The following is a 16,185-nucleotide window of genomic DNA, read 5'->3' on the forward strand; positions in this document are numbered from 1 at the left end:
GAGGTGGAGAAGGGGCTGAGGAGAGGTGGAGAGGGCTGAGGAGAGGTGGAGAGGGGCTGAGGAGAGGTGGAGAGGGGCTGAGGAGAGGTGGAGAGGGGCTGAGGAGAGGTGGAGAGGGGCTGAGGAGAGGTAGAGAGGGGCTGAGGAGAGGCTGATAGGGACTGAGGAGAGGTGGAGAGGGGCTGAGGAGAGGTGGAGAGGGGCTGAGGAGAGGTGGAGAGGGGCTAAGGAGAGGTGGAGAGGGGCTGAGGAGAGGTGGAGAGGGGCTGAGGAGAGGTGGAGAGGGGCTGAGGAGAGGAGTGGTAGAGAGGGGCTAAGGAGAGGTGGAGAGGAGCTGAGGAGAGGTGGAGAGGGGCTGAGGAGAGGTGGAGAGGGGGCTGAGGAGAGGTGGAGAGGGGGCTGAGGAGAGGTGGAGAGGGGCTGAGGGAGAGGTGGAGAGGGGCTGATGAGAGGTGGAGAGGGGCTGAGGAGAGGTAGAGAGGGGCTGAGGAGAGGCTGATAGGGGTCTTGAGGAGAGTAGAGAGTTGGGGCCTGAAGGAGAGGATGGAGAGGGGCTGATGAGGAGGTGGAGTGGGGCCTGAGGAGAGTGGTGGATGAAGGGGCTGAGACGAGGTGGAGAGGGGTGACTGAGGAGATGGTAGAGAGGGCAGACGAGGATGAGGTGGAGAAGGGGCTGAGAGAGGTTGAGAGGGGTGAGGAGAGGCGTGGTAGAGAGGTGGACTGAGGAGAGTTAGAGAGTGGGCTGAGGAGAGGTAGAGAGGGGCACTGAGGAGGAGGTGGACGAGGGGCTGAGGAGAGGTGGAGAGGGGGCTGAGCGAGGAGTGAAGATGGGTTAGAAGAGGTGGAGAGGGGCTGAAGGAGAGGTTGAGGGGAGAGGGGCTGAGGAGAGTGGAGAGGACGAGGGCTGAGGAGAGGTGGAGAGGGGTGACTGAGGAAGCGGTGGAAGAGGGGGCTGTAGGAGAGGTGGAGAGGGGGCTGAGGAGAGGTGGAGAAGGGGTGAGGAGAGGTGGAGAGGGGCTGAAGGAGAGGTGGTGGAAGAGGGGGCTGGGAGAGGTGGAGAGGGGCTGAGGAGAGGTGGAGAGGGGGCTGAGGAGAGAGGGAGAGGGGCTGAGGAGAGGTGGAGAGGGGCTGAGGAGAGACTCCATCAGTCATTATTAACCTGGTCCCTCCATCAGTCATTACTAACCTGGTCCCTCCATCAGTCATTACTAACCTGGTCCCTCCATCAGTCATTACTAACCTGGTCCCTCCATCAGTCATTACTAACCTGGTCCCTCCATCAGTCATACTAACCTGGTCCCTCCATCAGTCATTACTAACCTGGTCCCTCCATCAGTCATTACTAACCTGGTCCCTCCATCAGTCATTACTAACCTGGTCCCTCCATCAGTCATTACTAACCTGGTCCCTCCATCAGTCATTACTAACCTGGTCCCTCCATCAGTCATTACTAGCCTGGTACCTCCATCATCCTCCATCAGTCATTACTAACCTGGTCCCTCCATCAATCATTACTAACCTGGTCCCTCCATCAGTCATCACTAACCTGGTCCCTCCATCAGTCATTACTAACCTGGTCCCTCCATCAGTCATTACTACCTGGTCCCTCCATCAGTCATTACTAACCTGGTCCCTCCATCAGTCATTATTAACCTGGTCCCTCCATCAGTCATTACTAACCTGGTCCCTCCATCAGTCATTACTAACCTGGTCCCTCCATCATCCTGTATCAATCATTACTAACCTGGTCCCTCCATCAGTCATCACTAACCTGGTCCCTCCATCAGTCATTACTAAGCTGGTCCCTCCATCAGTCATTACTAACCTGGTCCCTCCATCAGTCATACAACCTGTCCCATCCATCAGTCATTACTAACCTGGTCCCTCCATCATCATTACTAACCTGGTCCCTCCATCAGTCATTAACTAACCTGGTCCCTCCATCAGTCATTACTAACCTGGGTCCCTCCATCAGTCATTACTAGCCTGGTCCCCTCCATCAGTCATTACTAACCTGGTCCCTCCATCAGTCATTACTAACCTGGTCCCTCCATCAGTCATTACTAACCTGGTCCCTCCATCAGTCATTACTAACCTGGTCCCTCCATCAGTCATTACTAACCTGGTCCCTCCATCAGTCATTACTAACCTGGTCCCTCCATCAGTCATTACTAACCTGGTCCATCCATCAGTCATTACTAACCTGGTCCCTCCCATCAGTCATTACTAACCTGGTCCCTCCATCAGTCATTACTAACCTGGTCCCTCCATCAGTCATTACTAACCTGGTCCCTCCATCAGTCATTACTAACCTGGTCCCTCCATCAGTCATTATTAACCTGGTCCCTCCATCAGCCATTACTAACCTGGTCCCTCCATCAGTCATTACTAACCTGGTCCCTCCATCAGTCATTACTAACCTGGTCCCTCCATCAGTCATTACTAACCTGGTCCCTCCATCAGTCATTACTAACCTGGTCCCTCCATCAGTCATTACTAGCCTGGTACCTCCATCATCCTCCATCAGTCATTACTAACCTGGTCCCTCCATCAATCATCACTAACCTGGTCCCTCCATCAGTCATCACTAACTTGGTCCCTCCATCAGTCATCACTAACCTGGTCCCTCCATCAGTCATTACTAACCTGGTCCCTCCATCAGTCATTACTAACCTGGTCCCTCCATCAGTCATTACTAACCTGGTCCCTCCATCAGTCATTATTAACCTGGTCCCTCCATCAGTCATTACTAACCTGGTCCCTCCATCAGTCATTACTAACCTGGTCCCTCCATCATCCTGTATCAGCCATTACTAACCTGGTCCCTCCATCAGTCATCACTAACCTGGTCCCTCCATCAGTCATTACTAACCTGGTCCCTCCATCAGTCATTACTAACCTGGTCCCTCCATCAGTCATTACTAACCTGGTCCCTCCATCAGTCATTACTAACCTTGTCCCTCCATCAGTCATTACTAACCTGGTCCCTCCATCAGTCATTACTAACCTGGTCCCTCCATCAGTCATTACTAACCTGGTCCCTCCATCAGTCATTACTAACCTGGTCCCTACCTCAGTCATTACTAACCTGGTCCCCTCCATCAGTCCATTACTAACCTAGGTCCCTCCATAAGTCATTACTAACCTGGTCCCTCCATCAGTCATTCTAAACCTGGTCCCTCCATCAGTCATCACTAACCTGGTCCCTCATCAGTCATTACCTAACCTGGTCCCTCCATCAGTCATACTAACCTGGTCCCTCCATCAGTCATTACTAACCTGGTCCCTCCATCAGTCATTACTAACCTGGTCCCTCCATCAGTCATTACTAACCTGGTTCCCTCCAATCAGCATTACTAACCTGGTCCCCTCCATCATCCTGTATCAGCATTACTACCTGGTTCCCTCCATCAGTCTCACTAACTGGTCCCTCCATCAGTCATTACTAACCTGGTCCCTCCATCAGTCATTACTAACCTGGTCCCTCCATCAGTCATTACTAACCTGGTCCCTCCATCAGTCATTACTAACCTGGTCCCTCCATCAGTCATTACTAACCTGGTCCATCCATCAGTCATTACTAACCTGGTCCCTCCATCAGTCATTACTAACCTGGTCCCTCCATCAGTCATTACTAACCTGGTCCCTCCATCAGTCATTACTAACCTGGTCCCTCATCAGTCATTACTAACCTGGTCCCTCCATCGTCATTACTAACCTGGTCCCTCCATCAGTCATAACCTGGTCCCCTCCCCAGTCATTACAACTCCTGGTCCCTCCATCAGTCATTAACTAACCTGGTCCCTCCATCAGTCATTACTAACCTGGTCCTCCATCAGTCATTACTAACCTGGTCCCTCCATCATCCTGTATCAGCCATTACTAACCTGGTCCCTCCATCAGTCATCACTAACCTGGTCCCTCCATCAGTCATTACTAACCTGGTCCCTCCATCAGTCATTACTAACCTGGTCCCTCCATCAGTCATTACTAACCTGTCCCTCCATCAGTCATTACTAACCTGGTCCCTCCATCAGTCATTACTAACACTGGTCCCTCCATCAGTCATTACTAACCTGGTCCATCCATCAGTCATTACTAACCTGGTCCCTCCATCAGTCATTACTACCTGGTCCCTCCATCAGTCATTACTAACCTGGTCCCTCCATCAGTCATTACTAACCTGGTCCCTCCATCAGTCATTACTAACCTGGTCCCTCCATCAGTCATTACTAACCTGGTCCCTCCATCAGTCATAACCTGGTCCCTCCATCAGTCATTACTAACCTGGTCCCTCCATCAGTCATTACTAACCTGGTCCCTCCATCAGTCATTACTAACCTGGTCCCTCCATCAGTCATTACTAACCTGGTCCCTCCATCATCCTGTATCAGCCATTACTAACCTGGTCCCTCCATCAGTCATCACTAACCTGGTCCCTCCATCAGTCATTACTAACCTGGTCCCTCCATCAGTCATTACTAACCTGGTCCCTCCATCAGTCATCACTAACCTGGTCCCTCCATCAGTCATTACTAACTGGTCCTCCCATCAGTCATTACTAACCTGGTCCCTCCATCAGTCATTACTAACCTGGTCCACTCCATCAGTCATTACTAACCTGGTCCCTCCATCAGTCATCACTAACCTGGTCCCTCCATCATCTGTAGCAGCAACACAGACTATAGCTGTAGTTCTGTTAGACTGTAACTACTGAAGCTATTCATTTACATGTTCTCTTTTATCCTTTCCCTGCTCGCTGCTCGGCATGCTGGGAGTGTGCGCACGGTTTACAAATTAAATGTTGAGCTCTCACACTTGCTGTTCCTCTTCCAGTCTCTCTCGCTCTTTTATCTTTTCGCACTTTCCGTCTACACACAGTCACATCCTCTCCTTCTACCTGCCTCTCTGTATCTCTACCCCCCCTCTCTCCTACTACCTGCCTCTCTGTATCGCTACCCCCCCACCTCTCCTTCTACCTGCCTCCCTGTATCTCTCTCTGTATCTCTACCCCCCACCTCTCCTTCTACCTGACTCTCTGTATCTCTCTCTGTATCTCTACCCCCCCACCTCTCCTACTACCTGCCTCTCTGTATCTCTCTCTGTATCTCTACCCCCCCCACCTCTCCTTCTACCTGCCTCTCTGTATCTCTCTCTGTATCTCTACCCCCCTCTCTCCTTCTACCTGCCTCCCTGTATCTCTCTCTGTATCTCTACCCCCCTCTCTCCTTCTACCTGCCTCCCTGTATCTCTCTCTGTATCTCTACCCCCCCCTCTCTCCTTCTACCTGCCTCCCTGTATCTCTCCCCCCCCCCTCTCCTACTACCTGCCTCCCTGTATCTCTCCCCCCACCTCTCCTACTACCTGCCTCCCTGTATCTCTACCCCCCCACCTCTCCTTCTACCTGCCTCTCTGTATCTCTCTCTGTATCTCTACCCCCCACCTCTCCTACTACCTGCCTCTCTGTATCTCTCTCTGTATCTCTACCCCCACCTCTCCTTCTACCTGCCTCTCTGTATCTCTCTCTGTATCTCTACCCCCCCTCTCTCCTTCTACCTGCCTCCCTGTATCTCTCTCTGTATCTCTACCCCCCACCTCTCCTTCTACCTGCCTCCCTGTATCTCTCTCTGTATCTCTACCCCCCACCTCTCCTACTACCTGCCTCTCTGTATCTCTCTCTGTATCTCTACCCCCACCTCTCCTTCTACCTGCCTCCCTGTATATCTCTCTGTATCTCTACCCCACCTCTCCTTCTACCTGCCTCCCTGTATCTCTCTCTGTATCTCTACCCACCTCTCCTTCTACCTGCCTCCCTGTATCTCTCTCTGTATCTCTACCCCCCCAACTCTCCTACTACCTGCCTCTCTGTACTATCTCTGTATCTCTACCCCCACCTCTCTTCCAACCTGCCTCCCTGTATCTCTACCCCCCACCTCTCCTTCTACCTGCCTCCCTGTATCTCTACCCCCCTCTCTCCTTCTACCTGCCTCCCTGTATCTATCTCGTATCTACCCCCCTCTCTCTTACCTGCCTCTCCTGTATCTCTCTGTATCTCTACCCCCCCTCTCTCCTTCTACCTGCCTCCCTGTATCTCTCCCCCCCCCCCTCTCCTACTACCTTGCCTCCCTGTATTCTCTCCCCCCCTCTCCTAATACCTGCCTCCCCTGTATCTCTACCCACCCACCTCTCCTTTCTACCTGCCTTCCCTGTATCTCTACCCCCCTCTCTCCTTCTACCTTGCCTCCCTGTATCGCTACCCCCCCACCTCTCTTTCTACCTGCCTCCTGTATCTCTCTCTCTGTATCCTCTACCCCCCCACCTCTCCTTTCTACCTGCCTCTCTGTATCTCTCTCGTATCTCTACCAACCCACCCTCTCCCTTCTACCTGCCTCCCGTCTCTCTCTCTGTATCTCTACCCCCCCACCTCTCCTTCTACTGCCTCCCTGTATCTCTACCCCCCACCTCTCCTTCTACCTGCCTCCCTGTATCTCTACCCCCCACCCTCTCCTTCTACCTGCCTCCCTGTATCTCTACCCCCACCTCTCCTTCTACCTGCCTCCCTGTCTCTCTACCCCCCCACCTCTCCCCTTCTACCTTTGCACTTCCTGTATCTCTCTCTGTATCTCTACCCCCCACCTCTCCTTCTACCTGCCTCCCTGTATCTCTCTCTGTATCTCTACCCCCCACCTCTCCTATTACCTGCCTCCCTGTATCTCTCTCTGTATCTCTACCCCCCCACCTCTCCTTCTACCTGCCTCCCTGTATCTCTCTCTGTATCTCTACCCCCCACCTCTCCTACTACCTGCCTCCCTGTATCTCTCTCTGTATCTCTACCCCCCCCACCTCTCCTTCTACCTGCCTCCCTGTATCTCTCTCTGTATCTCTACCCCCACCTCTCCTTCTACCTGCTTCCCTGTATCTCTCTCTGTATCTCTACCCCCCCACCTCTCCTTCTACCTGCCTCCCTGTATCTCTCTCTGTATCTCTAACCCCCCTCTCCTACTACCTGCCTCCCTGTATCTCTCTCTGTATCTCTACCCCCCACCTCTCCTTCTACCTGCCTCCCTGTATCTCTCTCTGTATCTCTACCCCCCCTCTCCCTCTACCTGCCTCCCTGTATCTCTACCCCCACCTCTCCTTCTACCTGCCTCTCTGTATCTCTACCCCCCCACCTCTCCTTCTACCTGCCTCCCTGTATCTCTACCCCCCCACCTCTCCTTCTACCTGCCTCCCTGTATCTCTACCCCCCCCCCCTCTCCTTCTACCTGCCTCCCTGTATCTCTCTCTGTATCTCTACCCCCCACCTCTCCTTCTACCTGCCTCCCTGTATCTCTCTCTGTATCTCTACCCCCCCTCTCCTTCTACCTGCCTCCCTGTATCTCTCTCTGTATCTCTACCCCCCCACCTCTCCTTCTACCTGCCTCCCTGTATCTCTACCCCCCCCTCTCCTTCTACCTGCCACACTGTATCTCTCTCTGTATCTCTACCCCCCCACCTCTCCTTCTACCTGCCTCCCTGTATCTCTCTCTGTATCTCTACCCCCCACCTCTCCTTCTACCTGCCTCCCTGTATCTCTCTCTGTATCTCTACCCCCCCACCTCTCCTTCTACCTGCCTCCCTGTATCTCTACCCCCCTCTCTCCTTCTACCTGCCTCTCTGTATCTCTACCCCCCCACCTCTCCTTCTACCTGCCTCCCTGTATCTCTCTCTGTATCTCTACCCCCCACCTCTCCTTCTACCTGCCTCTCTGTATCTCTCTCTGTATCTCTACCCCCCCACCTCTCCTTCTACCTGCCTCTCTGTATCTCTACCCCCCACCTCTCCTACTACCTGCCTCCCTGTATCTCTCTCTGTATCTCTACCCCCCACCTCTCCTACTACCTGCCTCCCTGTATCTCTCTCTGTATCTCTACCCCCCCACCTCTCCTTCTACCTGCCTCCCTGTATCTCTCTCTGTATCTCTACCCCCCACCTCTCCTTCTACCTGCCTCTCTGTATCTCTCTCTGTATCTCTCTCTGTATCTCTACCCCCAACCTCTCCTTCTACCTGCCTCCCTGTATATCTCTCTGTATCTCTAACCCCCCCTCTCCTTCTACCTGCCTCCCTGTATCTCTCTCTGTATCTCTACCCCCCACCCCTCCTTCTACCTGCCTCTCTGTATCTCTACCCCCCACCTCTCCTTCTACCTGCCTCCCTGTATCTCTCTCTGTATCTCTACCCCCCCCACCTCTCCTTCTACCTTCTACCTGCCTCCCTGTATCTCTACCCCCCTCTCTCCTTCTACCTGCCTCTCTGTATCTCTACCCCCCCACCTCTCCTTCTACCTGCCTCCCTGTATCTCTCTCTGTATCTCTACCCCCACCTCTCCTTCTACCTGCCTCTCTGTATCTCTCTCTGTATCTCTACCCCCCCACCTCTCCTTCTACCTGCCTCTCTGTATCTCTACCCCCCACCTCTCCTACTACCTGCCTCCCTGTATCTCTCTCTGTATCTCTACCCCCCCACCTCTCCTTCTACCTGTCTCTCTGTATCTCTCTCTGTATCTCTACCCCCCCCACCTCTCCTTCTACCTGCCTCCCTGTATATCTCTCTGTATCTCTACCCCCCCTCTCCTTCTACCTGCCTCTCTGTATCTCTACCCCCCACCTCTCCTTCTACCTGCCTCTCTGTATCTCTACCCCCCCTCTCTCCTTCTACCTGCCTCCCTGTATCTCTCTCTGTATCTCTAACCCCCCTCTCCTTCTACCTGCCTCTCTGTATCTCTCTCTGTATCTCTACCCCCCACCTCTCCTTCTACCTGCCTCTCTGTATCTCTACCCCCCCCTCTCTCCTTCTACCTGCCTCCCTGTATCTCTCTCTGTATCTCCACCCCCCCTCTCTCCTTCTACCTGCCTCCCTGTATCTCTCTCTGTATCTCTCTCTGTATCTCTACCCCCCCACCTCTCCTTCTACTTGCCTCTCTGTATCTCTCTCTGTATCTCTACCCCCCACCTCTCCTTCTACCTGCCTCTCTGTATCTCTCTCTGTATCTCTACCCCCCACCTCTCCTTCTACCTGCCTCTCTGTATCTCTCTCTGTATCTCTACCCCCCCCTCTCCTTCTACCTGCCTCTCTGTATTTCTCTCTGTATCTCTACCCCCCACCTCTCCTTCTACCTGGCTCCCTGTATCTCTCTCTGTATCTCTACCCCCACCTCTCCTTCTACCTGCCTCTCTGTATCTCTACCCCCCCTCTCTCCTTCTACCTGCCTCCCTGTATCTCTCTCTGTATCTCCACCCCCCCTCTCTCCTTCTACCTGCCTCTCTGTATTTCTCTCTGTATCTCTACCCCCCACCTCTCCTTCTACCTGCCTCTCTGTATCTCTCTCTGTATCTCTACCCCCCACCTCTCCTTCTACCTGCCTCTCTGTATCTCTCTCTGTATCTCTACCCCCCCTCTCTCCTTCTACCTGCCTCTCTGTATCTCTCTCTGTACCTCTACCCCCCACCTCTCCTTCAGCCTGCCTCGCTGTATATCTCTCTGTATCTCTACCCCCCACCTCTCCTTGTACCTGCCTCTCTGTATCTCTACCCCCCCTCTCTCCTTCTATCTGCCTCGCTATATATCTCTCTGTATCTCTACCCCCCACCTCTCCTTCTACCTGCCTCCCTGTATCTCTCTCTGTACCTCTACCCCCCACCTCTCTCCTTCTACCTGCCTCTCTGTATCTCTCTCTGTACCTCTACCCCCCACCTCTCCTTCTACCTGCCTCTCTGTATCTCTACCCCCCCTCTCTCCTTCTACCTGCCTCTCTGTATCTCTCTCTGTACCTCTACCCCCCACCTCTCTCCTTCTACCTGCCTCCCTGTATCTCTCTCTGTACCTCTACCCCCCACCTCTCTCCTTCTACCTGCCTCCCTGTATCTCTCTCTCTGTATCTCTACCCCATCTCTCCTTCTACCTGCCTCTCTGTATCTCTATCCCCCCTCTCTCCTTCAGCCTGCCTCCCTGTATCTCTCTGGCTGGCTTACTGACTGACTGGCTGACTGACTGGCTGACTGACTGGCTGACTGACTAACTGGCAGACCGACCCACCGACTGATTGTTTCTGGGGCCCCTGACTCCTGGCAGACCCAGTACTGCCCTTGAATACACTTCTGGCTCGGAGAGAGCACAATTTAATTAGCCAAGTTATTCATAGATAGAAAGGTGATTATAAAAAGTTAATTACAGAAATGCAAGTCATGATGGAATATGGCACAGCATCTCAGTCTCTGACACGTTCTGCAACATCACATACAAGGTTTAAAACTGCACTGCAGATCTGCACAAAACAACATCACATCGAAGTACAGTAGTTCATGTCATTTCAACATACCGTATTACATGGGCTGAGGACTGGGTTTATAACAGGGTAGACAACAGGGCTGTGGACTATAACAGGGTAGACCGCAGGGCTGTGGACTATAACAGGGTAGACCACAGGGACTGGGACTGGGGTTATAACAGGGTAGACCACAGGGCTGTGGACTGGGACTATAACAGGGTAGACCACATGGCTGTGGATTGGGGTTATAACAGGGTAGACCACAGGGCTGTGGACTGGGACTATAACAGGGTAGACCACAGGGCTGTGGACTGGGACTATAACAGGGTAGACCACAGGGCTGTGGACTGGGACTATAACAGGGTAGACCACAGGGCTGTGGACTGGGACTATAACAGGGTAGACAACAGGGCTGTGGACTATAACAGGGTAGACCACAGGGCTGTGGACTGGGACTATAACAGGGTAGACCACAGGGCTGTGGACTGGGGTTATAACAGGGTAGACCACAGGGCTGTGGACTGGGACTATTACAGGGTAGACCACAGGGCTGGGGACTGGGACTATAATAGGGTAGACCACAGGGCTGTGGACTGGGACTCTAACAGGGTAGCCCACAGGGCTGTGGACTGGGACTATAACAGGGTAGACCACAGGGCTGTGGACTGGGACTATAACAGGGTAGACCACAGGGCTGTGGACTGGGACTATAACAGGGTAGACCACAGGGCTGTGGACTGGGACTATAACAGGGTAGACCACAGGGCTGTGGACTGGGGTTATAACAGGGTAGACCACAGGGCTGTGGACTGGGACTATAACAGGGTAGACCACAGGGCTGTGGACTGGGACTATAACAGGGTAGACCACAGGGCTGTGGACTGGGACTATAACAGGGTAGACCACAGGGCTGTGGACTGGGACTATAACAGGGTAGACCACATGGCTGTGGACTGGGACTATAACAGGGTAGACCACAGGGCTGTGGACTGGGACTATAACAGGGTAGACCACAGGGCTGTGGACTGGGACTATAACAGGGTAGACCACAGGGCTGTGGACTGGGACTATAACAGGGTAGACCACAGGGCTGTGGACTGGGACTATAACAGGGTAGACCACAGGGCTGTGGACTATAACAGGGTAGACCACAGGGCTGTGGACTGGGACTATAACAGGGTAGACCACAGGGCTGTGGACTGGGACTATAACAGGGTAGACCACAGGGCTGGGGACTGGGACTATAATAGGGTAGACCACAGGGCTGTGGACTGGGACTCTAACAGGGTAGACCACAGGGCTGTGGACTGGGACTATAACAGGGTAGACCACAGGGCTGTGGACTGGGACTATAACAGGGTAGACCACAGGGCTGTGGACTGGGACTATAACAGGGTAGACCACAGGGCTGTGGACTGGGAGTAGTTAACCACACTGCAAACCTTATTCCTGACCATAACGTTAAATGACTTTTAAAAGCTCATTCTCAGCCCAATTTGACTTTGTGGCTGTGCTATCTTGAGGGAACTAGTCAGTCTGTGCTTAGCGTTGCTCTCTGATTGGGCCTGTAAATGCATCTGTCCAGGTCACTATAGGGAAGTGGACCCCAGCATAGAGACATCTCGTCCCCTGTCACTGGACCATCCATCAGAACCAGTACAGGCCCTGTCTGAGATAGATAGATCTGTGTGTACTCAGCCCTGCCTCTTACAGACAGACAGACAGACAGACAGACAGACAGACAGACAGACAGACAGACAGACAGACAGACAGACAGACAGACAGACAGACAGACAGACAGACAGACAGACTCACCCCTTCTGCCTTCTCCTCGGTGTTGGCCAGCATCTCCTGCAGGGCCCGTACTGAGAGGGACTGTTCGAGGACAAACGTACAGATGGACAGGTCTGGAGGGACATTCTGGAAGAGATGACAGCTAGGTTAGAAGGGAACTGTAGTCCTAGAGCAGGTCAGTCTGGGAGATGCAGTCCAGTCAAAGTATAAACAGCCAGGTTAGAAGGGAACTGTAGTCCTAGAGCAGGTCAGTCTGGGAGATGTAGTCCAGTTAAAGGATAAACAGCCAGGTTAGAAGGGAACTGTAGTCCTGGAGCAGGTCAGTCTGGGAGATGTAGTCCAGTTAAAGTATAAACAGCCAGGTTAGAAGGGAACTGTAGTCCTAGAGCAGGTCAGTCTGGGAGATGTAGTCCAGTCAAAGTATAAACAGCCAGGTTAGAAGGGAACTGTAGTCCTAGAGCAGGTCAGTCTGGGAGATGTAGTCCAGTTAAAGGATAAACAGCCAGGTTAGAAGGGAACTGTAGTCCTGGAGCAGGTCAGTCTGGGAGATGTAGTCCAGTTAAAGGATAAACAGCCAGGTTAGAAGGGAACTGTAGTCCTGGAGCAGTTCAGTCTGGGAGATGTAGTCCAGTTAAAGTATAAACAGCCAGGTTAGAAGGGAACTGTAGTTCTAGAGCAGGTCAGTCTGGGAGATGTAGTCCAGTTAAAGGATAAACAGCCAGGTTAGAAGGGACCTGAGCATCAGCAGTAATCTACAGTCATTTAGACTACGGATCTTGCTCGGGAAAGACCTGAGGCTGGACTGACAAGGACAAGGACTTAGCGTAGCCATTAGCCCATACACTACTACTCCTGGTGCAATGCAGTCTGGTAGATGTAGTTCCTGTGTTCACCTTAGAGTTGGATGTTGACTCGAGGAAGCAGAGTCTGTTTCCGAAGCCCTCGGCTGCCAGACACAGCTTCTGTTGCTCCTTCTGGACTGTGGCAGAACACTGCAGGACAACCTCGTCATCCTGGGGACACAGAGACAGGAAGTAGCAGTTAGAACCAACACAGAAAACCCTGGTCACTGCGGGGTAGAGAGAGAGAGCAGAGATACCAACACAGAAAACCCTGGTCACTGTGGGGTAGAGAGAGACACAGCAGAGAACCAACACAGAAAACCCTGGTCACTGTGTGGTAGAGAGAGACACAGCAGAGAACCAACACAGAAAACCCTGGTCACTGTGTGGTAGAGAGAGACACAGCAGGGAACCAACACAGCCTTGTCATTGCCAACAATCTACAACCTGGGCAACGATCTAAAATGTGTGACCTCCAGAGTCGAGCCTGCTCCACGGTGGGCGCCTGCCAGCGCAGCCGTTTGTAATGACTAACGAGGGCCAAAGGGGCTCTTTTGAACGTTGTAACTGGCAACGGAACATTTTCAGTCAACACACTGCACTCAGCAGCACCTAGAGGGGTCAGGCTTTAACCCAGCTAACAAGGGGGTCGTCCTAAGGACATAAGACGTTATATCCCACTGACGTGCAGAGAACGTTCTACGAACGTTAAAACGTAACGTCGAGAGGACGTTCAGTACAAGTCCCCCCGGGTTTTGGTCGCTTGTATAACGTTACAATAAGGTAGTTTTGATTGTCTATTAGGGAACGTTACAAAAAGGTTCCTATTTGGTTGTGATAGGATGTTATGAGTGGGACATTCGACGACAACAAGGGGGACGTCGCATGAACGTCAAGGGGACGTCGCTTTAAGGTCAAGGGGACGTCGCATGAACATCAAGGGTACGTTGCATGAACGTCAAGGGGACGTCGCATGAACGTCAAGGGGACGTCGCATGAAGTTCAAGGGGACGTCGCATTAAGTTCAAGGGGACGTCGCATGAACGTCAAGGGGACGTCGCATGAAGTTCAAGGGGACGTCGCATGAAGTTCAAGGGGACATCGCATGAACGTCAAGGGGACGTCGCATGAACGTCAAGGGAACGTCGCATGATGGTTTTGAGGTAAGTGGGACGCTGATCAGCTGAAACAGTGACCATACGCTTCTCCATTTAGAAAGAAAGTCGAACGCTCCCCAAAATGTTTTCATGGCTAACCGACATTACGGCATTATTCCTTGAGTGGCGCAGCGGTCTAAGGCACTGCATCGCAGTGCTAGAGGCGTCACTACAGACCCGGGTTCGATCCCGGGCTGTATCACAACCGGCCGTGATTGGGAGTCCCATAGGGCGGCGCATAATTGGCCCGGCGTCGTCCGGGTTTGACCGGGGTAGGAAGTCATTGTAAATAAGATTATGTTCTTAACTGACTAGTATGGTTAAATAAAGGTTAAAAAATATATTAAAAAATATATATATATACATATATGATTCTTAGAGATGCAAGTGTGTCACGTGTCTACAGACACTACATTCCACCTATAATAAATATATATCTACAATACAGACACTACATTCCACCTATAATAAATACATATCTACAATACAGACACTACATTCCACCTATAATAAATAGATATCTACAATACAGACACTACATTCCACCTATAATAACTACATATCTACAATACAGACACTACATTCCACCTATAATAAATACATATCTACAATGCAGACACTACATTCCACCTATAATAAATAGATATCTACAATACAGACACTACATTCCACCTATAATAACTACATATCTACAATACAGACACTACATTCCACCTATAATAAATACATATCTACAATGCAGACACTACATTCCACCTATAATAAATAGATATCTACAATACAGACACTACATTCCACCTATAATAACTACATATCTACAATACAGACACTACATTCCACCTATAATAACTACATATCTACAATACAGACACTACATTCCACCTATAATAACTACATATCTACAATACAGACACTACATTCCACCTATAATAAATACATATCTACAATACAACGCTGTCTTCTAAAATACAGCATACTTCATTATAATTCCAACATCTTCCCTGCTCTGGTGCAGCCCACTACCATCCTGTTCAGCATTCCTTCAGGATACTCATGAAATGGTGGTTACAAGAGAGTCTATCACACTGTAGAAGGAGATGAGAGGGTCCATTACACTGTAGGAGGAGATGAGAGGGTCCATTACACTGTAGAAGGAGATGAGAGGGTCCATTACACTGTAGAAGGAGATGAGAGGGTCCATTACACTGTAGAAGGAGATGAGAGGGTCCATTACACTGTAGGAGGAGATGAGAGGGTCCATTACACTGTAGAAGGAGATGAGAGGGTCCATTACACTGTAGGAGGAGATGAGAGGGTCCATTACACTGTAGGAGGAGATGAGAGGGTCCATTACACTGTAGGAGGAGATGAGAGGGTCCATTACACTGTAGGAGGAGATGAGAGGGTCCATTACACTGTAGGAGGAGATGAGAGGGTCCATTACACTGTAGGAGGAGATGAGAGGGTCCATTACACTGTAGGAGGAGATGAGAGGGTCCATTACACTGTAGGAGGAGATAAGAGGGTCCATTACACTGTAGGAGGAGATGAGAGGGTCCATTACACTGTAGAAGGAGATGAGAGGGTCCATTACACTGTAGGAGGAGATGAGAGGGTCCATTACACTGTAGAAGGAGATGAGAGGGTCCATTACACTGTAGGAGGAGATGAGAGGGTCCATTACACTGTAGGAGGAGATGAGAGGGTCCATTACACTGTAGGAGGAGATGAGAGGGTCCATTACACTGTAGGAGGAGATGAGAGGGTCCATTAGGAGGAGATGAGAGGGTCCATTACACTGTAGGAGGAGATGAGAGGGTCCATTACACTGTAGGAGGAGATGAGAGGGTCCATTACACTGTAGGAGGAGATGAGAGGGTCCATTACACTGTAGGAGGAGATGAGAGGGTCCATTACACTGTAGGAGGAGATGAGAGGGTCCATTACACTGTAGAAGGAGATGAGAGGGTCCATTAGGAGGAGATGAGAGGATCCATTACACTGTAGGAGGAGATGAGAGGGTCCATTACACTGTAGGAGGAGATGAGAGGGTCCATTAGGAGGAGATGAGAGGGTCCATTACAC

The 16,185-nt window shown here is 51.5% G+C and overlaps 1 protein-coding gene across 1 annotated transcript in view; it reads right to left on the reverse strand.

Annotated features, from left to right (window-relative positions):
* ryr2a (ryanodine receptor 2a (cardiac)) overlaps nt 1-16,185 on the reverse strand; it is a gene marked incomplete at its 3' end in the record, with an annotated part of 473,963 nt that overhangs the window by 327,237 nt on the left and 130,541 nt on the right. Inside the window, 2 exon segments of the mRNA XM_029748619.1 lie at nt 12,123-12,227; nt 12,995-13,114. Of these exon segments, the coding sequence (XP_029604479.1) occupies nt 12,123-12,227; nt 12,995-13,114 (225 nt within the window).

This window comes from Salmo trutta, unplaced genomic scaffold (assembly GCF_901001165.1).
Source record: "Salmo trutta unplaced genomic scaffold, fSalTru1.1, whole genome shotgun sequence".
In the NCBI taxonomy this organism is placed as follows: domain Eukaryota; kingdom Metazoa; phylum Chordata; class Actinopteri; order Salmoniformes; family Salmonidae; genus Salmo; species Salmo trutta.